Below are 22,440 nucleotides of genomic sequence, written 5' to 3' on the forward strand. Positions count from 1 at the left end.
GTGAAGTTTGACTGAATATTGTTGTTCAGTTTGCAAATTAAAATGCTTCATTGCAGCGTATAGTTTTGTATGATGATGAGTGGACCTTTCCGGAGCAACTTAAAAACCAGCAGCGAAAAGTAAGAAAAAAAATAACTCTAGTCCCTGTTAGTGTTACCAACCGGGACTAAAGATGGGTATCTTTTGGTCCCGGATTCTGGGTCCCGGTTAGTAACCCGGGACTAAAAGCGTTGCAAATCGGGACTAAAGTTCTCTTTTGCAGCAGTGTATGGTAGTAATTTTTAAAGTTCTCTTTTGCAGCAGTGTATGGTAGTAATTTTTAGGAACAAGAAAACAATATAAATCCTAGGTGGCACTTATTTTGGACCAAAACGCACATGGCAGTCATGTTGTTTCGTTCGTATGCTCATTTTTTCAAGTTATTGTAATGCATTGTATCCACATATATATCAATTTGTTATACTCGAAACACAATTTATTATATATTAATTATGGTATTTTAGTAAAGAACAAGTTTTACTGGTCTAACAGATTGCAAACTACTATATATGCCTTGTATTTTTATACGGAGGGAGTACGTAGTTCTGCAACAGTACTAACATAGCAAGAAATAAAACCTGAATATGTTGGAGACAAATTGTATGCATATGGATGAAAGTCCGCTTTAGGGATGAAAGTCAGCCACTTGCGATCGATATATCTTAGCTACTGCTGGTGTTGCTTGATAGAGATAAGTGCTTTGAAGATACCGACGAGCACACCGATAACAGAGAACACCGTGACGATGGCTTTGAAGTTGTTGTAGACGAACTTGTGTACTGGGATCAACAGCCGCCTCTTACGCCTGTAGGCCTCAAGCTCCGCTAAGATGCGGAAGTAGTCAAGTCCGACGAAGAGCTGCTTGACGAGGTTCTTGAAGAACTCGAGCGTCTCAAGATCAGAGAACCCGCCGCGTACGAGTCCCTTGGCTCGCAGCTCGTGTACGTCCTCCTCACGGTTCATGAGCATCGCGAGCAGAAGAACGTAGGAGCTGACGATATCTTCATCACCCAAGCCAGTGGTGATGGAGGCCTCAAGAGCCACCATGTTGACAAGCCAGCACGCCTTGAGGTCATCGATGACCAGTGGCGCTAGGAAAATTCCCCCGAACAGGCGAGGGGCTCCTTCGTAGATGCCCATGTCCTTGAGCTGTGACGTGTCGTTGGCCACAAGCTGGATGCCGATCTCTGCAAGCTCGATGGCACTGCTAGACTGTGGCAGTGACGTGACGCCTTCAGGGAGGTGGAGGTCCGTCCTTCCGATAGGGATGCTCCCACATTGGTAGTAACGGAGGAGACCGAGGAGATGCGCTGGTGTGTAGCTGCCGTTGAGGACGAGAGGCCTTTTAACTAGGTCTAACCGGGCCTCGAATCCCAAACCTGCTCGAGCGATAAAATCCTCCACGTCCAGCGCTGGCTTGAAGGACATGAGGGTCTGAAGCACCAGCCATGGGATCTGGTTCTCCATCAGAAAGATGTCCCGCAGGATGCTGGCTAGTTTGGAGTTGAACCAACCTTGCAATGACGGAGCAACTAGCCCACCTGGACTGCTACGGATGAAAATCATAAACTGCAGCAAGAAACAGCCATCCCGGAACATCATAGCTGCAAAGTCGGCCTCACAGCTCATACCTGCCGCCGTGTCACCAACATAGCAGCTTCGCACGTTGCCTGCAACGGAGAGGATTTTCTCGTAGGCCGCCTCAGCCGACTGCGGCGGATCAGCCCCCTGAGCCGAGTCCCCCCAGTCCCTCCAGAAGTAGTAGGCAGCCGCTCGCTTCACCTCCTCCGCCTCCTGCAGGTGCGGTAAATCGTGGTGGTAAGGGCCGATGGCTACTGCGCTCGGTACCAAATATCGGCCTTCTTTGGTAACGCCGCGCAGGTTTGCTGGGAACCTGTGGATCTTGGTCTTGTTCTCGGTGAAGTTAGCCTCAACCTTTTCGGCTGCTCTCTTCAACTCCTCTTCGACCGGAATTACTACTGCTTCTGCAGTGCCCATGGCCATGCCCGTCATCGTCGTTTGATTGGCGGCCACCAGCTGACTCTGCTGCCCGCACCTAGGAAATGAGCGATAGAGGGATCGCCGTCTATGGTCGTGGAGCTGGCCCTGCTTAGAGCAAGTTTAATAGTATAGTCAACTCACTACTGGAAAACTGATCTTTGCTCGGTCGCCCCAAAACCACAATAGTTATGGTTAAAAAAGAACCGGGACTAAGTCCCGGTTTAAAATCCACAGCCATTCTACGATCTTTAGTCCCGGGAATAAAGTGATCTTTAGTCCCGGTTTATATCCTGTCAGTCCCTTGTCAGAGGGGCGGGAATCTTTAGTCCCGGTTGATGTCACAAACCGGGACTAAAGATCACCACTTTAGTTCCGGTTGGTACCAATCGGGACTAAAGATCTCCTAGATCTTTACTCCCACGCGTAGTATATTATCCCTATTCCCTATCATCACCCCTACAACCGGCCTCAATCTCCTTAACAACCGGCCTCTCCTCTGCTCAGATCCATCTCCCTCTCCTCCCCCTCCTCCCCTTCCTCCTCCCATCCCGGCCCTCTCCTCCCCCTCCTCCCTTCCCATCCGATGCCCAGCTAGGGCCGCCTCCTCCCCCTCCTCCCTTCCCGCACGCGTCAGGCGGCTGACGGGGCCATGCTCGCCAAGGCTGCGCCTGGCGGGGCCGCACGCAGCAGGCGGCCGCACACGGGCCGAGTAGCGAGCGGCGGTAGGCGGCGCTACCGGTATCTATTCTTTTTTCTTTTTTTTTTACAATTTGTGATTCACTGAGATGTATAATTTTGTGATTTGTTGTATGGATCTGAGATGTATAATATGTGATGTATTTGGTTTGTGTGTATTTTTTTAAGATTTGTGATGTATTTGATTTGTGTGTACAAGTAACTTAAGATTTGTGATGTGAATGTTTTGGGATGTTTGTTTGATTTGGGAGTATGCATCTCACTCGATTTGTGAGAAAATACAGGGATTAAACTCCGCCTAAAAAAACAATGAAAAAAAAAAGAAAAAGGAGACCTAACGGGACTGCCGCTACCCTCTCATCTTTAGTCCTGGTTGGTGTTACCAACTAGATCTTTAGTCCCGGTTATTTCAACTGGGACTAAAGTCCCGGAGTGCTAGTCCCGGTTCCATCTTTAGTCTGGATCTTTAGTCCTGGTTATTTCAACGGGGACTAAAGATGGATTGCTAGTCCCGGTTTCATCTTTAGGCCTGGTTGGAAAACCGGGACTAAAGGGGGTTACCAACCGGGAGTATAAATGGTTTCTCCACCGGTGACTACTAACCCCAAATCATTTATAGTCAATTTAATAGCCAATTCATATAATAGTTACTTACTGCACTACTAATATCTGATATCACCTGTCATATATACATTGCATCTTGAAGTCTGTGCTGCACCTGGCTAGAAATCTCTAGCCACTGCTCTTATCTCTTCTCTTTTATCTTCTTAAAATATGTTTATAGCTGACTTATAGTCTGCTATTGTACCTGCTCTTACAAGCTAATGCTACTTCACATGGGTACTAGTATATTTTAGCTTAGGATTGGCTCAAAAGTATTATCCGAAAAAAAACAAACATATTATCCCCTCTATCTCTCTCTCATATCATAACACATTTTGGCTTTTATTTTAACTCAAACTTTCTTAAGTTTGACTATACTGATGGAAAAAGTAGCATCATCTATAACACCAAATTATTATTTTTCAGCTATGAGCATCTTCTAAGACTAGGCCATCATATCTTAAGACTCACAACATCATCATAGATGCCTCAATATCGAGGGATACGTCGCTTATCATTAAAAGAATAATTAGCTATAAATAATAGTATCCATACCAAATCCAGGATATGCAGTCGGGTAGACATGTTTCACCATAAGGAATCTAACCAGTTGCGTTACACGCACTTTGCCAAATTAGTGTTAGTAGATCTAATTTCAAGTTTATTTTGATAATGTATTTATTTTTGTAAAAAAAGTATTGAAAATGTTGCTATGTTTCTTCTCAACCCATGATGTTGTCCTTCGTAGCCTAATGCTGATTATAAAGCTGTACAACTTATCAACAACAATAATCTAATTTACGAGTAAAAAAATTTATATACGTACCCTTAGCGATTGAAAAAGCTAAAGTTGAAAAATAAGGTACAATGAAGAAAATCTTAAAATCAACTCCATAATTATGTTGAAATTTAAATTTTGATAGCAGCTTATAAGTTGTAGAGCAAACGACGGCAAAGTATCAGGGATCTATTATATACTAAAAGTCCATTAAGCATCCTATAAACGCTTCGAAGCCGCCACATGGCGCTTTTACAAGCGTTCCTAGGCCACCATGTGGCATTCTATAATCCCACCATCGATTTCCATTTAAATCGGTGGACCCATTATTTTATACCGTCGGATTAGATCTATTTAAAAAGTTTATGCTTTCTATATCCGCGAGCAATTTATCGAAAATACTGTATACATGAAAATAATTACGTACTATGGAAATACTTACATACGTGTACGTATGAAAGTACTTACATACGTATATGAAACTTTAGGTACTGTAAATTAAAAAACAAACAAAGAACGTACGTGTGTACGATAAAAAAACCTATAGAGAAAAAACAAACATTGATAAACTGCTCACTTGATGGAAAAATACAAAGGAACATGCTATAAAGCCCTAATGGAAAATATATGTACGATGTTATAACCATCGGAAAAAAAATAGACGGTTTTTTAAAATATCATCTTCTATACTATAAACAATAAAATTTATTACTCTACAAATATAGCCATGTGGTGCTTCGATAAGCGCTCTTAGGCCATCACGTGGCACTGTATAATCTCACGTAGCACTATATTTAAATTTATGGATATGTTATTTTATACCTTAGCCCGCTTCCTGTTAATATCATCTATTATATATTGATAGTCCATTAAACATCCTACAAACGTACTCAGGACACCACGTATCACTCCTACAAATGCTCCTACGTCGCCACATGACATTTTAATAAATTAGAAAAATCACAAAAAATTTGAGAATAAATAAAACATTTGGCCATCGATTTTCTGTAATATACGATGGACCCATTGTTTTCTACTATTAAATTATTTGTCCAAGTAAAAAAGGAATACCACCTATTTCCTTTCTCTCCTATTTTCCTCTTTTAGAAAGGTGGAAAATATATTTTTTACCAATTATTTTTTGTCATTGTATTTATTTAGCCAAAAAGAAAAGGACAAAAAAAAAGGCCCGCATATCTCATCCCCGCCCGTCCAGTACGTACGTGCATGCATACCTCCAAACCTTTTTCCTTTCTCTCCTATTTTCTTCTTTTAGATAGACGGAAAAAATATTTTATGATAACAAAATTTAAACAACTGTATTATCTAAATCATATAGCTAATTTTTTATTGGTACACTCCATTAGATTATTTACTATAATATATTTTAAGGTTGAAGATCCAAGTTTGGGACATATATTATTAAAATCATATAGCTAATATTATTATAGAAATTCATTACTTTGGGACATATATATTCTACTGACTATATATTGTTCACTCATCCATATATTTTTAAGAAAAAATCAAATAGATTTTTAAACCTTCTGATTAATAACATGCACTTAGATTAGAAAAAATTAAGTAGTTTAATTAGAAAATACGATACCCAAAGTATTTCTAATAGCCGTAAGATAAATTGTATTTATAGGATCCATTCGATCTATCTTGAAAAACAATAATCTCCTCGTATCATCTTTCCTTACATATACCTCTGACCCTCCTCCCTCTCTGACTCTCCCATCCTCTCCTCTCCAGCTCAATTATCCCATCTTCTATTTTGTTTAACATAATATAAAAAGTTATAGCTATTGTTTTATTTTATAAATAAATAAATAAATCAAGATCTCATTAGCTATATTTTACTATACAAAATTAAAAATACATCATTTGAAGGTACACACTATCGTTTGCATGCCAATTAAATAACAACGAAAAATTAATTGAAAATATGTAACACGTTGTACTAAATGATTGTACATAACAAAAATCAATAAACGTCCTCCAGAACGCTCACAACACATTGTGTATCATATCCTAATATTCTAAAAAAAATCCAATTGAATTATTGTATCTATTATTTTTAACTATTGGATCTATTTTTAAGAAAATCTTAGGTCGCCATGTGTCACCTCCTATAAAAAGGGAAAGAATCTTTGGAATTATTAGAAAAAATAAAACACCGCATCATCGGATTTGACTTAAATAATATAGAAAAATTAGAAGAATAAAATCTCCTCCACCTCCTCCCCACCCTCACATGCACAAAACATCGTCCGTCCCCTCCCTATTTTTTAGCTATTAAACTAAAAGAGAAACAATCAGTAATATTCGTTTTTTTAAGAAAGACTATACAACGCATGCGCTCTGAATGCACGCACACTCACCCTTATGAAAACACACAGAGAGAAATAATCTATAATACAATTGCAGGCGCTCACAACACGCGCACACTCACCTCTATAAACATGCACACACACATCCTACCCCTATAAATATCTCCTAAAGACTGGGCCGACATATCTTGTGATCGACGAAATCACTACGAGCGTCTCGTTGCCAACGGATATGTCAGCATTGATGGAATAATTAGCCGTAAATGTGAGCTCCCGTGTCAAGTCTAAGACTTGAATCCGGGTGGGTATGTTCCATCATAAGGAACATAACCAGTTAAGCTACACTCACTTCACAATAATATTGGATATTAAAACAACCATAATTTTTAAGCTACATTTTTGGAATACTACTATGCCTTTTAAACTGGTGGAACCATTATTATTTCTAACCGTTATCTATGTTATATAATAAACAAGCGTGTATTCATGGGACATCACGTTTCAAAAATATTACTGCACAACTATATTTCGTCATTATCGTATTCATGTTAGGTTGTGTGAGCCTCTGGCCCATTCTAAATGAAAATGTTCATGGATGGATCACCTCTCAAACTACATCAATCATATTAGGTTATATAAACCCATACATTTAGTGAAGCCTCATGTCTCACCCAATTCATCCTCTAATAAACCATGATAATATATGCAATTAAAGAAAAGAAAAACACATTACTTTTACTTTCGTTGACATATTTTCTAAAGAAAATAAGATTATATTCTTTTCAAAAGATGAAGAATATTATAAATAATTGCTTATATATATTATTTGAATATGATATAACATAAAACTAATAGGTTAGAAAATTATATAAGCAATTAATACCAGTGAAAACAATTTATGGAGAAATCATGGCAGTTAATCTCCGATTAATATTTCGCTCTTATAAATGTCGCATACTTAATGTACGACGCATGCCCGCACGAATACGCGGGCTACCTTGCTAGTTCATTATAATTCACTAGCCGTCAATCTGTGCGTTGCACAGCTATTTATTGATACGTGTCATAAACATCAATTAATTTAGTTATATGTTGCATATGGCTTTTTACTAATTATAGTGGCTTACATGAAAAGAAGAATCCAAGTTAATCATATTTCGTGGGTTGTCTTAAATTTTCAATTAAACTAATAATAAAATAAATATTGAAATGTCTAAGACGGATAAGATTTCATATTTAGTATTTCATATTATTTCCAAATTTATTAATCATTATATATTGCAAATCTAAAACTAAAAAATACAAGATATTTCCAACGGTATGTTTTACTTAATATAAACATTAAAATATTCCATAGTGGCTATTGCAGATATTAACATTTTAATTGCATTATTCCTTAAACTTTTTTACGAACTTAAAAGATTCACAAATTATATTGCTAATTATATTTTTCTATGGAATCACGTATTGGTCAGCACAGAATAATGTACTTACTAAAATAGTGAATATCAATAAAAATTGTTTAACTAAATTTGAATGGATCTTGTGTCAAATTAATTAGTGATATGAGGAAATTTGAGCCATTTTCTCGGGATAGTATTTGTCTTGTTGTATGCATTTGTTCGTTCTTGAAATTCTGTGAATGATTCGTTTTTACTTTTCCTTTTCAAGTATGATCATCTAAAAAAAATAAAAAAAAATACAAATTAATAGTTCAATTACGTTTTCTAATGCCATTCCCCCTATACTGCAAAGTTTACAATGCATCACATACATATTTGAGAACTCAATTTGAAATCTTTAAACAAATAAATGCAGCTATATTTTTGTTAAAGCACAAATAATTTAGAAAACTATGCTAGAAACACATCCTAAAACTAAACATATGTACTCCCTCCGTCCTATAATAGGTGACGTTTTGACTTTTTATTTGCAACGTTTGACTATTCGTTTTATTTGAAAAATTAGTGCAAATATAAAAAAAGATAAGTCATATGTAAAGTACTTTTGATAATAAATCAAATGATAAACAAAATAAATAATAATTTTAATTTTTTTTTAATAAGACGAATGATCAAATATTGATAAACAAAAACTCAAAAAGACAAGTAATATGGGACGGAGGTAGTATATAGGAATATCGATAGACATATAAGTTAGTTAGAGTACCTATGGATTAGTTAGACTATACAAATCGATAAATACCTATGTAAAACAGAAGGGATCTTCTTAACGGCAAACGGAATTAGTTGGAGCAAATCGACGGGTACCTTCTTAATTAATGAAGCAATGATCAAACATGGATTTCTTAGGTACGACCGGACTTGTCGAAGTGTGGGTAAATATTTCAACACCTGATCGAAATTCATACCTAAATGAATTTGAGCCATGCTGGATGTTGCTTCAGAAGCAAACATGCATGTAAAAAACAAAATTAGACAGAAGAAGATCAAACCTAATCAAATCGTGTCGCTGCCTAAGAGAATGGATGTGCTTGCCCAGACGTGATGGGTTTGTGCCAGCAGTTGCGGCTGGTCCTCTGATGCAGAAGGAAAAAGGACTCCCAGCATCACCTTTGCGTGACGTGAGAACGGGATGCCGGAGAGAACGGTCATGGCCATCGTCTGCGCAGATCGTCAGATTGGTTCTCAATGTAGCCTGCCATACGCGGATCAAGCACGTGCATCGCAAAGATCCTCCGTCTGAAGCAACATGAGAATAGTCTCAAGTTGGGCAGTAGAAAGGTACCACCTCCGTCTGATTTTAAGTGAAGTTGTATTCTCCATCTTATTTAATTTTTTTTTATGATTAATATTATTAGATGATAAAACATTAATATTATTTTATGCGTGATTTATTTTTTTATTTTTTCATATTTTTTAGATAAGACGGACGGTCAGCTGTTAGGCAGTAAAACTTATAATTGCATTTAAAATGGAATTGAGGGAGTTGATGGTATTGCATACTTGCATGAGCTTTTTATAAGTAACAAGAAAGGTAGCCCATGCATTTGCGCGGGCATGTATCGTATGCTATATTTGATGAATTTATAAATGTGAAATATCATGCTTTAAAAGTGTATTATTTCTACACAAATTTTCTTTGCCGTTATTGCTTATAAAGTTTTAACAGAGACTATAATAAAGTTAAATATCTACTTATTTTTATATATTAGACTAAAAATTATAGTTAAAGATATATTTTGAAGACTATAACGTTGTCTGAAACATCATAGAGCCAGAGCGAATAGTACCTCTGATATGGGCACTTTATTAAAAAATATGAAGATTGGAAGTTATCCTGAAGTCGTGATATATCATAGTTGTCATTGTTAAAAAAAAAGTTAAGAATTGTAGACTGGGTGAATAGTATCTCGTATATCTGACACTGCCATTGAAAAGATGAATATTTGAACTTATCCTGAAGTCGTGATATTATATCATAGTTCTTCAACAGATTGATCGAGTGATTGGTACCTAAAACAATTTCCTTTTGTTAAAGCAATGCCAACGGCTGACAAATCTACCAAAATCCGCTGGTAGGAAATTTGCCGTATCTGCATAACATTTAATTTTTAATATTTAATACATCCCTATAGGCAATTATTTGTGCAAAAGACATGTCAAACAAATTAAGCGTAGATTAAAAGCAACGTATTTTCCTAAAATATATTAATGTAAATATAAAATATATGATACATATATAAAGTAGTTTTTATGATAAATATAATAGTAATTTTGACTTATGATAATTTCATAATGGAGGGAGTAATTTTTTTAGAACATCACTTATAGTTGGGTTTATTTTATTTTTTATCATCATAGATCTAATTTGATTATTATGAAGTGATACACTATGGTAAAATCTACTACTATACCATTATTATTTTCATACTTTTTTATAATTGCTTGAATGTGTTGCAAAAGTTAGAAAATATAACCCAATAGAAACATATTTCTTTTTTTGCAAATTAAAATATAGTTAAATATAGGTTTTTATCTTGTAAATTTATAAATTTATTTATAAATAATCGAACCGCATAGACAGACGAAAAATCATTTTATAGTTTAGATGTTATAATTATTTAATTTTTTATTATAATTATGTTTTCTAACTAACATAACATAAAAAAAGAATTGAAGGAAAAGGGAAGAGCACGGATGGAGGAGGGGACGGAGTACATACTAAAGTACAGGGCAGAGTTTGGGGCCGTTGATGTGATTTCAATATTTGATCTAATGGTTAAAAATATCAGGGCCATTAGATTTAATAAAAACTTTAGATATTTTTCTTTATTCTTTAAATTTATAAGAATTTTTTTAATACATTAGAGCACCACGTGATGACTTAGGAGCGTTTATAGGAGTATCACGTGGTGGCTTGAGAGAGTTTGTAGGAAATTTAATATAACTTTAGTATATAGTAGATAGATAAACCATATACATTGTTCTAGGAGAGGTCACATCCCAAACGTCTAATGGGCGATCGATCACCCGACCCATCTGGTAGCGATCAGATCCCCTCCCCCCTCCCTCCCTCCACCTGGTTTCCTTTTTTGGCACCGCATTACTTTCCTATTTTAGTAAATTTATGCATCTAAAGTTTAAACACCTCAAGTTTACACATCTAAAGTTTAGAGACCCAAAGTTCATAAGTCAAAAGTTTATATAACCGATTCAAATTTGAATTTAAATTTAAATATTTTCTATATATAGTATTTCTATACATCTAAAGTTTATACACCTAAAGTTTATAGACCCAAAGTTTATAAGTTAAAAGTTTACATACCCGTTTCAAATTTGAATTTGAATTATATCTGATTCAAATTTAAATTTGAATTCAAATATTTTCTATATATAGTATTTTTATGCATCTAAAGTTTATACACCTAAAGTTTATAGACCTACAATTTATAAGTCAAAAGTTTACATACCCGATTCAAATTTGAATTTGAATTATATCTGATTCAAATTTGAATTTGAATTCAAATATTTTCTATATATAGTATTTCTATACATCAAAAGTTTATAGACCTAAAGTTTATAGACCCAAAGTTTATAAGCCAAACGTTTACATAGCCGATTCAAATTTGAATTTAAATTCAAATTTTTTATATATAGTATTTCTATACATAAATTTTTCTAACTTTTTTTTTAAAAAAAATTGTGTGGTGTATTGTAGTAAGAAGAGAAGAAGGGGAGAAGAGGAAGGAGGTATTGCCTATAGAGGATGGGGGGATCGCCCATTACAACCCCGTCACATCCCCTCCTAGTTTTTTTTTTTTTTGACGGAGGGAGTATGGTTTATGTGATTCAGGCTGGAGCTGGATAGCTCGTGTGTGTTGCTTACATTATTGTTACAGTTTGAGCTCAGTTTTCCATTAATTTGCTTTTGAAGACTCGTTTCTTAGTCTGATGAACTGCAAATTTGTACACTCCTCCAAGAGTATAGAATATCGCTCCACAAATTTTTTTCTTCTTTTTCCGGCGCACACAGGAGGAAAGTATTATTTTTTAAAAAATAATGATATAATCTAATGGTCTAAGATATCGGGTCCACCAATTTAAGTGAAAATCAATGGTGAGATTAAACAGTGCCATGTGGCGATTTAGGTGTATTTGTAGGAGTGCCGCGTGGCAGTTTGAGAGCGTTTGTTGGAGGTTTAATGGACTTTTAGTAGATAATAGATAATAGATAGAAGATTATTGTGGGTGGGCTGTAACTTGAGACTATTCTCTGGAGATGATCTCATATATTGAAAAAACCGGATCCAACTTTAAATATAGAGGGCATTGGCTCCTTTTATTAATTGGATTTGTTTAGAAGTGAAAAGGGACATGACAACAGTTCACCCCCATGTTCCTTTCATTAATTGAATTTTTCTAGAATTGAAAACGGACATGACAACAACTCACCTCCATGTTGTTGATGGGAAATTGGATGTCTCTTTCTAAAATATTGCTATGTTTATCTTTATCTTCAAAATATATTCTCCGCCTACACACTGCACCCTTGTCTTGACAAATTACAATCATCTCTAATTTAATTTATCTATTTATCTTTCCTATTTTATTTTATCCCCTTCCTTTTAAAAAGTCTAAAGTTAACTACTTCCTCCATCTATAATTTTAGCCTAATAATTTATAAAAAAAAATGTACAGTAAAATGTACTAGACATCTATAATTGTACTTTATTTTGTTCTTCTCGTTTTAGGCATCAAACCTTACTCCCTCCTTGTTCTCTCTCTTTGTTTCATCTCCGTGTTAATTAGTTAAAGATACGGTAGCTTTTTAATGTCCTGCTTAATATATTTTGATTAGCTAAAATTATCGTCTTTTGTGACACGGACGTATATTTTAGAATGATGACAATAATATTTATGGAACAACGGATGTTGACGGTTTGAAGAACAGAGGTGGAAGGCGCCGGCACAGGCTCTTCGTCAGAGGTGGACGAGGCGTCGGAAGCGCCGGAGCTGTGCGACATGGCTAGCAAGGGAGAGGTAGCGGAAGACTAAGATCAGAGGGTCACTGATACCATGTAGAAGGAGATTTGGATCAACCGTAACTTTCATTGATCAATGGAGCTTATATTTATACATGTACAACAAGGCTTGGGAGTTGCCTGGGCCTAACTAATCCCCTGATCTAAGGGACGTGCAGCGGTGCGAGCGGAGCGAGGAGCGCGGCGTCGTGCGCGGGGTGCGCGTCGTGCGCGTGGAGCGCGCCTCGAGAGTCTGACGAAGCCGTTCGCCAACAGATATCTTGAACAAAATCACTTATACGGTAGCTTTTTATGAAACTTGCACTTGTTAAAGACACTTCTTGAAATAGGACGCTTATCAAAAGTGTTTTTCGGATTTTCTCTTTATATTATAAGGCTTTGGTACTAGTCAATTCACAAGTTGATACCTTGATTATAAGGGGCATGTATGCCATCACCCAACTACAGTACTGCCCACCAAGTGGCTGCCAAGGTGACCTGTCCCGGCCGAGTCAACCGGTGTGATGGAATAATAATTTGGTTAATCAATTCACATGTTGATACCATAGTAAGGAGCATGTTACCGTAGTAAGGGGCATGTATGCCATCACCCAACTACATTACTGCTCACCAAGTGGCTGCCCAAGTGACCTGCCCCGGCCTAGTCAACCGATGTGATGGAATAATAATGTGGTTTCGCCGTACACAAGTTGATACCCTAACGGTAAGGGGCATGTATGCCATGACCCAACTACAGTACTGGCCACCAAGTGGCTGCCCAAGGTGACCTGTCCTGTCCTAGTCATCGAGTGTGATAGAATAATAATGTGGTTTCTTCTTCGATGAGAAGATTCTTTTGAGAGGATATCCTCTCGTGTAACTTTTTTTTTCAAATCTATCCATCTACTATATACTAAAAGTCTACTAATCTTCCTATAAACACTCTCAACTCGCCATGTGGCATTCTACAAACACTCCTACACCGCCACGTAGCGCTATAATAAATTAGAGAAATTAATAGAAATTCTAAGGAAAATAGAAAACATCGTACTGTACCATTGATTTTCATTTAAACTGATGAACCTATTATTTTAGACCATTAAATTATTAGATCTATAAAAAAATAATATCTCTCTCCCAGTATACAATTGACGTACGAGAGGAAATCCTTGCTTACAATTCATCGTCAAAAAAAAAGGCAAAAGATATGTCAGGGTTATAGATAACACATACCCAATAGTAGTTGACTAAGCTCGGCAGGACCACCATAATACCAAGTCTTATACGAAACCATACCTTGTATATAGAAGAAGTTCGGGATAAGGAAAGACAAGTAGAGTTCTACATGAAAACTATAAGGACCATCCCGATCGTATCCATACTTATCTCCCTAGTTCTATTTGCACAATGAGACATCTATGGGTATAAATGCAAGGCCCCCTAGAAGGAGAGAGGGACATACATACCAAGACAAGCCTAGACAAATCAACAAGCTCAGTCAGAATAGACACTAATACACATCGCCAGACATCGACATCAGAGATCAGTCTACACAGACCCAATTTGGTGCCATCAAAGGCCGACAATAGGGAACTAGTGCTTTCTCTAATGTTACCAAGTACGTATTCGAGGAGGAAGATTACCCCACCGTTCACTACGTGTTGGTGCTCCATGCCACCAAGTCGACGACGACTAGGTAGGTTATCTCAAATATTGTGCTTGCGTAATTCTAAAGAATAAGAGCAACATCGGCTTTGGTCAACAGTGTTATATTTAATTGGGTAATTGATCCATTTAAATCAATTAAATCAAATAAATTCCAAGCCTCATTATGTTAGGAATTCATGTGCATTCATTCTCTTATGGGATATCAATGGGATGAGGAGTTTTCAGAATTAATCCATTTGATTAGGGAATTGATAACTTATATCAATTACGCCTAATTGATGGATGGTTGATGCTTGTGTAGTGGAGGATGGTTCATGACTAGTTAATGACAATTAGTTGCTCTATTCCTTTTCCTATTCCATTGGTAACCTACATCAATTACTCATAATTGATGGTTGGTTGATGGTTGTGTAGTGGAGGATGGTTCATGGCTAATTGATGAGAATTAGTTACTCTTTTCCTCTTTCTATTCCATGACTCTTACTCTTCATCTTCCATTCCACATATAAAATGAGAATGGATTTGATCTCCCTAAGAAGAAGTCAGACACACTTTCATCCATTTCCAAGGCTGTTGCTGCTACGGTAATCCCATCCCGAAGAGTGCGTGCACACACGTTGGGAGACTTGGTCTCTGAAACCACGCACTGCTGCGACGTTTGCACGGATGAACGAACGAAGCACGGGGAACACCTCATTCGAACGAACGAGTGAATGACTCAACAATGGCTGCGGCTAAACCGGTGGGCTAGACACGATTCACGGTAAAGCCCCGGTACGACAAACGATAGGCCGGTAGGAACCTAGGGTTGCACCTACGGCTAGACAACTCAATTACCGAGCAACGGGTTAAAGCGACGGCTAGGTTTAAGCGGCACACAACTGTGACACGGCACGGCAGCAGCAGCACAGCGGCGACAAGGCAATTAGCAATGGCGGCACAGCAGCGGCTACTCGATGACACAAACGAGAGATTAAAACCTAAACCGAGGGAACAGAGATAGAAGTCTCACCGAAGCAAAGCGATTGGAGAGGGAGAGATGACGACGGCGACCCGGCGGCAACACACGGAAACGATGACAATGCTAGACAAGCAACGGATTAGATTGAATTTGATCTAGGGTTTAGGTAGACGTGGCAATGATAAGACAGCCAAGCGAGATCTCCGGATAACGAACACAGGAACGACGATCACCGGCAAACTACGGAGCGACGATAAAAGGGAGGACACCGGGAGAAAGAGCGCAAGGCGACGGTCCTTACCAACACTTACGAGACGACAGACGGCGACGGAAGATGGCCGGTGACAAGCTTCGAAGGGCGGCGAGGTACTGACCACGGCGGCTGGAGCGGCGGCCGGAGGTGGAGAGAGAGGGAGCTCGCAGGGAGAGCGATTCCGGCGATGGAGGAAGACGGGACTTGAGAGGATAGGTAGAGGACGACTAGGGGGTCCTTTATATAGCCATGGGAGCCCAGGATCGAGCCCACATCAACGGGAAAAACTCTGGAAAGTTTAGGATCTTCGTCGGAAAAAGGATAGATTGAACCGCGAAATTGGAAAGGATTTCCATAGAAACTTTTGGGGATTTCGTGGGGAAATTGTAGAGGAGATTGAGAGGATTCCGTTCCCGCAACTAATTTGGAAAAAGGAGCAACGGGGAGGCCGGATTCGGAAGGGGATCGGCACGGCTGCAGCTCGGGACGGCTCGGGCGCTGTCCAGATGTTGAAGACAACACTGTAGCGAGAGGGAAGAAAAACAGACTTCTATGCGGGCTGAGAGGAAGGGAGAGAGAAGAGAAGGAAATGGGTTGAAAAGGGCCCAAGCTGAGGAGGAAGATTTTATTACTTTTCCAAATATATTAACCAATGAGATGATCTTTCAATTGTTAAAAATACTTCCAATGCACAAATAGTTCCAAGAAAATTCTTGAACATACTTGGACACTCAAAGTATTTAACAAAACTGTAACCAGCTCATTTAATGATTAATTTAATATGTGAATAATTACTGAAATGTTCTTTGTATTATTAAAATTATTAAAAATCCGAGAAAATTCCAGAGAGTACAATTAATCATGGAGAATTTAATAAAAATTAAATCCAACCATGCTTTATATTTAGGAATTTTTACTTCCCACATTTAACTTCACTTGTAAATTAATGAACATTTAATATAAATTCTAATATTAATTTATTAAATAATTTATAAATCCTGAGACAGGAAATTCAGGCTGTGACATTAACAGTCTTCACCGAAACAGTGGTATATAAAAGCTGCTATGGAATAGGGAGCATTCTCAAGAGCCTTAAAATTTGGTGGGGATTGTTAGATTTAATTGGTTAATTGATCCATTTAAATCAATTAAATTAAATAAATTCCAAGGCTCATTATGCTAGGAATTCATGTGTATTCATTCTCTTGTGGGATATCAATGAGACGAGGAGTTTTGAGAATTAATCCATTTGATTAGGGAATTGGTAACTTATATCAATTACTCCTAATTGATGGATGGTTGATAGTTGTATAGTGGAGGATGGTTCATCACTAGTTGATGACAATTAGTTGCTCTATTCCTCTTTCTATTCCATTGGTAACCTACATCAATTACTCCTAATTGATGGTTGGTTGATGGTTGTGTAGTGGAGGATGGTTCATGGCTAATTGATGAGAATTAGTTACTCTATTCCTCTTTCTATTCCATGACTCTTACTCTTCATCTTCCATTCCTCATATAAAATGAGAATGGATTTGATCTCCGTAAGAAGAAGTGAGACACACTTTCATCCATTTCCAAGGCTGTTGCTGCTATGATAATCCCATCCCGTCGAGTGTGTGCTCACGCGTTGGGAGAGTAGGCCTCCGAAACCACGCACTGCTGTGACGTTTGCACGGACAGGCGGGCGATTAGGTTTTTGGGGAGCGCAATGCGCGACTACTCACTATTCGTCAACGTCTACTTCGTCTTCACCAATATGTCGAACACTGGAGACAACGGCAACACTGGAGACAAGTAGAAGGAGGTTCCTGTCAACAACAATAGAGGCAATACTTCCTCAAACTCCAGCGGAGGACCATTCTTGGGGTATAACCTTCTTACATTATTTCAATTAGAAGTTTTACTACTAATGTTCATCGCAGTGTCAACATTGCGTTATTATGTGATTGTTGATGCTTCTTCTACGTTAAGCATGCTCATGTTGATTACATTCACCACTATCACTGGATCAAATCCCATTGTAAATATCATGGTAATTATCTTGTTATTTTGGATTAAAATATGCCGAATTATGACCAAATTTCCAATAAACCAAAAACCTAATTGGTCATTTTCGGTAGTTGGCTTTGCTACAACACTGAAACCACATGCTTTTGATGGTTCTAATTATAAGAGATGGAAAGCACATGCACTACTGTGTTTGACAGCGATGCAATGCTTCTATGTTTCACGGGGCAAACGAAGTGAACCACCTCTCTCTCCTGAGGAGGAGGCTAAGTTCGAGGCTTCGGATTGTCTGTTCCGTAGAGCATTGATCAGTGTACTCGCTGACAATATAGTGGACGTGTACATGCACATGCCTTCAAGGAAGGACATGTGGGATGCGCTTGAGGCCAAGTTCGAAGTTTCCGACACCGGCAGCGAGCTGTATGTCATGGAGCAGTTCTATGACTACAAGATGGTCGATGACCGTTCTGTAGTGGAATAGGCTCATGAGATTCAGATGCTGGCAAAGGAACTTGAGAACAACAACTGTGAGTTGCCAGACAAGTTTGTGGCGGGTGGCATTATTGCCAAATTGCCACCTTCTTGGTCGGACTTTGCCACTTCTCTAAAACACAAGAGACAAGAGTTCAGTGTTACCGATCTCGTTAGCTCTTTGGGTGTTGAGGAGAAGGCGAGGGCAAAGGACAACTGGGGCAAAAATATCGAGGGAGGTTCTACTGCCAATTTGGTGCAGAAGAAGAACCCTCACGCTTCTCACAACAACAAGAAAGTCAAGTCTGATGTCAAACCCAAGGCTACAACCAATTTTAAGAAGAAAGGCAAGGGAAAGGCAAAGGGAGATTGCTTTGTGTGTGGTAAGCCTGGGCATTGAGCCAAGGATTGTCCTGAGCGCAAGGACCAGAAGTCTGCCAACATGGTCATTAGCGAGGGCGGACGAATATCGTGGTACGGTAAATTTTTACCTACAGTTCTCTCTGTTTTTCATTCACCTGATTGGTGGGTTTATACTGGTGCTAATATTCATGTGTGTGCTGATATTTCCCTGTTTTCTTCTTATGAGGTCGGGAGAGGTTCCTCCATGTTGATGGGAAACGGGTCGCTTGCGGCTGTTCATAGTGTTGGTACGGTTGATCTAAAGTTTACTTTGGGAAAGACCGTGCAGCTGAAGAATGTGCAGCATGTCCCTTCAATAACGGCTCTCTACTGTGTAGAGATGGTTTTAGACTTGTGTTTGAATCCAATAAATGTGTCGTATCTAAATATGGAACTTTTATTGGGAAAGGTTATGACAGCGGAGGCTTGTTCCGCTTTTCTTTGGATGACATGTGTAATAATAATAATGTTGTGAACCATATTAGCGAGAATGATGAGTCCAATGTGTGGCATTCGCAACTTTGTCATGTGAATTTCGGTTGTATGACGCGCTTGGCTAACATGAGTTTAATTCCAAAATTCACTTTGGTCAAAGGTTCCAAGTGTCATACTTGTGTTCAATCGAAACAACCTCGCAAGCCTCACAAGGCATCTGAGGCGAGGAATTTGGCACCTCTAGAACTTGCTCATTCCGATCTGTGCGAAATGAACGGCGTGTTGACTAAAGGGGGAAAGAAATATTTCATGACACTGATAGATGATTGCACTAGATTTTGCTATGTGTATCTATTGAAAACAAATGATAAAGCATTGCATTATTTTAAGACCTATAAAGCTGAGGTAGAAAACCAACTTGAAAGGAAAATCAAGCGGTTGAGGTCTGATGGGGTGGAGAGTATTTTTCCAATGAGTTTACATCTTTTTGCGAAGAGTTTGGAATTATTCATGAGATGACGCCTCCCTATTCACCCCAATCAAATGGGGTAGCTGAAAGAAAAAACCGCACTCTAACTGAGATGGTGAATGCCATGTTAGACACTGCGGGAGTTTCCAAGGAATGGTGGGGTGAGGCAATTTTGACTGCTTGTCATGTCCTGAATAAAATTCCAATGAAGCATAAGGAAGTATCAAAATTCGAGGAATAGGAAAGGAAGAAATTAAATCTCTCATACCTACGCACATGGGGCTGTTTGGCCAAGGTAAATGTACCTATAGCCAAAAAGCGTAAACTTGGACCAAAGACTGTTGATTGTGTGTTCCTTGGTTATGCTATCCACAGCATGAGTTATAGATTCTTAATAGTAAACTCTGGAGTACCCGACATGCGAGTTGGTACAATTACTGAGTCCAAAGATGTCACATTCTTTGAGAGTGAATTTCCCATGAAAAATACACCTAGCACTTCTAGTCAAGAATTTGTTTTACCCCATGAGCACTTTGCACCGATAGAACACAATGATCAAACGCCTTAGGAAAATCCTGAGAAGGATAACATTATAGATACTCGAAAGAGTAAGAGACAAAGGGTTGCAAAATCCTTTGGAGATGACTACATTGTATACCTCGTGGATGACACTCCAAAAACCATAGAAGAGGCATATTCATCTCCTGACACTGACTACTGGAAGGAAGCGGTACGCAGTGAGATGGACTCAATTATGTCTACTGGTACTTGGGAAGTCGTTGAGCGTCCATATGGGTGCAAGCCTTTAGGATGCAAATGGGTTTTCAGGAAAAAACTTAATCCTAATGGTACAATTGAAAAGTACAAGGCAAGGCTTGTGGCCAAGGGTTATACCCAAAAAGAAGGCGAGGATTTTTTCGACACCTACTCACCAGTTGCCCGCTTGACCACGATTCGAGTATTACTTGCTCTGGCAGCCTCTCATGGTCTTCTCGTCCATCAGATGGACGTTAAGACAGCTTTCCTAAATGGAGAGCTGGAGGAGGAGATCTATATGGATCAACCAAACGGGTATGTACTAGAAGGTCAGGAGGAAATGGTGTGTAAACTATTGAAATCCTTGTATGGCCTTAAGCAAGCACCTAAGAAATGGCATGAGAAGTTTAACACAACAGTTACATCTGCTGGCTTTATTGTGAACAAAGCTGACAAATGTGTGTACTATCGTTATGGTGGGGGAGAGGGAGTGATCTTCTGTCTATATGTCGATGACATATTGATCTTTGGGACCAGCCTAAATGTGATTGAGGAGGTCAAGGACTTTCTGTCCAAAAGCTTTGAAATGAAGGATTTGGGAGTGGCTGATGTTACACTTGTGCAATCCCACTATGTGGACAAGGTTTTGAGTCGCTTTGGCTATAGTGACTGTAAGCCAGCTACTACTCCTTATGACCCCAATGTGCTATTAAGGAAAAACCGAAGAATAGCAAGGCATCAATTGAGATACTCCCAAATCATTGGTTCATTGATGTACTTGGCTAGTGCAACGAGGCCTGACATCTCATGTGATGTAAGCAAGCTGAGCCGGTTTGTTTCAAATCCGAGAGATGATCACTGGCAAGCTCTGGAAAGAGTAATGCGCTATCTAAAGGGCACTATGAGCTATGGAATTCACTATACTGGGTACCCAAAAGTACTGGAAGGGTATAGTGGCTCAAACTGGATATCTGATGCTGATGAGATAAAAGCCACAAGTGGATATGTGTTCACACTTGGAGTTGGCGCTGTTTCCTGGAAGTCTTGCAAGCAGACTATCTTAACGAGGTCAACAATGGAAGCAGAACTCACAGCACTAGATACTACGACAGTTGAGGCCAAGTGGCTTTGTGAACTCCTGATGGATTTGCCGGTGGTTGAAAAACCAGTGCCAGCTATCCTGATGAACTGTGATAATCAAATTGTGATTATTAAAGTGAACAGTTCGAAGGACAACATGAAGTCATCTAGGCATGTAAAGAGAAGACTGAAATCTGTTAGAAAGCAGAAAAACTCCGGAGTGATAACACTGGACTATGTCCAGACAGCTAAAAATCTGGCAGATCAGTTTACCAAGGGGCTACCACGTAATGTGATAGACAGTGCATCGAGGGAAATGGGCTTGAGACCCACTTAGAGATGCACAATAGTGGAAACCTGTCCATTGTGATCGGAGATCCCGTGAATTTGGATGGTGAAACAAACTACTGTGTAACCGAGAGAAGAGACCCTTAAATGGGCTCATTTTCATGATGTACTTCTCTTCTATTTTGTATGGTAGGATGGCTTATGCCTCAATGTGTTCTGAGTGGCTTTCATTAAGCAGAGATGTTAACCTGCAGAACATCTTAGAAGGAATACACCTATATGAGTTCGACTACTAGTCACAGTCTATGAGATATGGGTAATCTCTAGATACTCATGAAAGGCCTAGAGTATGACTTATAAGCTCCAAACCGAGGGAATACTAACGGTTGCCTAGTATCAGTTATGGAATTGAGTGAAACCTAACTGCACAAGACTGACAATTCAAGGCATAGTCCATTGTTCAGTTGTGGTTAGGTGCAGCTCCTTTTCTAGGTGGAAGTTCAACTTAACTATCACGCCCGGAAATTCACAAGTAATTTCCAAACTAATTTGTGCATTAAATCATCGTCCAGGAATCAGCCGAGGTACACAAACTCACAATTTAATATACAGATTCATCAAATTAACTAAAACGATAAATACTTACTTAAGAGGCACTTAGTCCTCACCATGAAGAAAACTGCAGCGAAAAATAAAATCTAGCGAAGCTC

General features: G+C 38.7%; 1 protein-coding gene across 1 annotated transcript; it reads right to left on the reverse strand.

Moving 5' to 3' along the window:
• Positions 1 to 530: 530 nt before the first annotated feature.
• On the reverse strand, positions 531 to 2,128 carry LOC4350276 (UPF0481 protein At3g47200). The gene is made up of 2 exons (XM_015760434.3): positions 1,671 to 2,128; positions 531 to 1,580 (listed from the first exon to the last, which is right to left on the reverse strand). The coding sequence occupies exons 1-2, from the start codon at positions 2,050 to 2,052 to the stop codon at positions 706 to 708; spliced, it is 1,257 nt and encodes a 418-aa protein (XP_015615920.1). The 5' UTR covers positions 2,053 to 2,128; the 3' UTR covers positions 531 to 705.
• Positions 2,129 to 22,440: the final 20,312 nt, after the last annotated feature.

Source organism: Oryza sativa, chromosome 11 (assembly GCF_034140825.1).
Source record: "Oryza sativa Japonica Group chromosome 11, ASM3414082v1".
NCBI classification, from domain to species: Eukaryota; Viridiplantae; Streptophyta; class Magnoliopsida; order Poales; family Poaceae; genus Oryza; species Oryza sativa.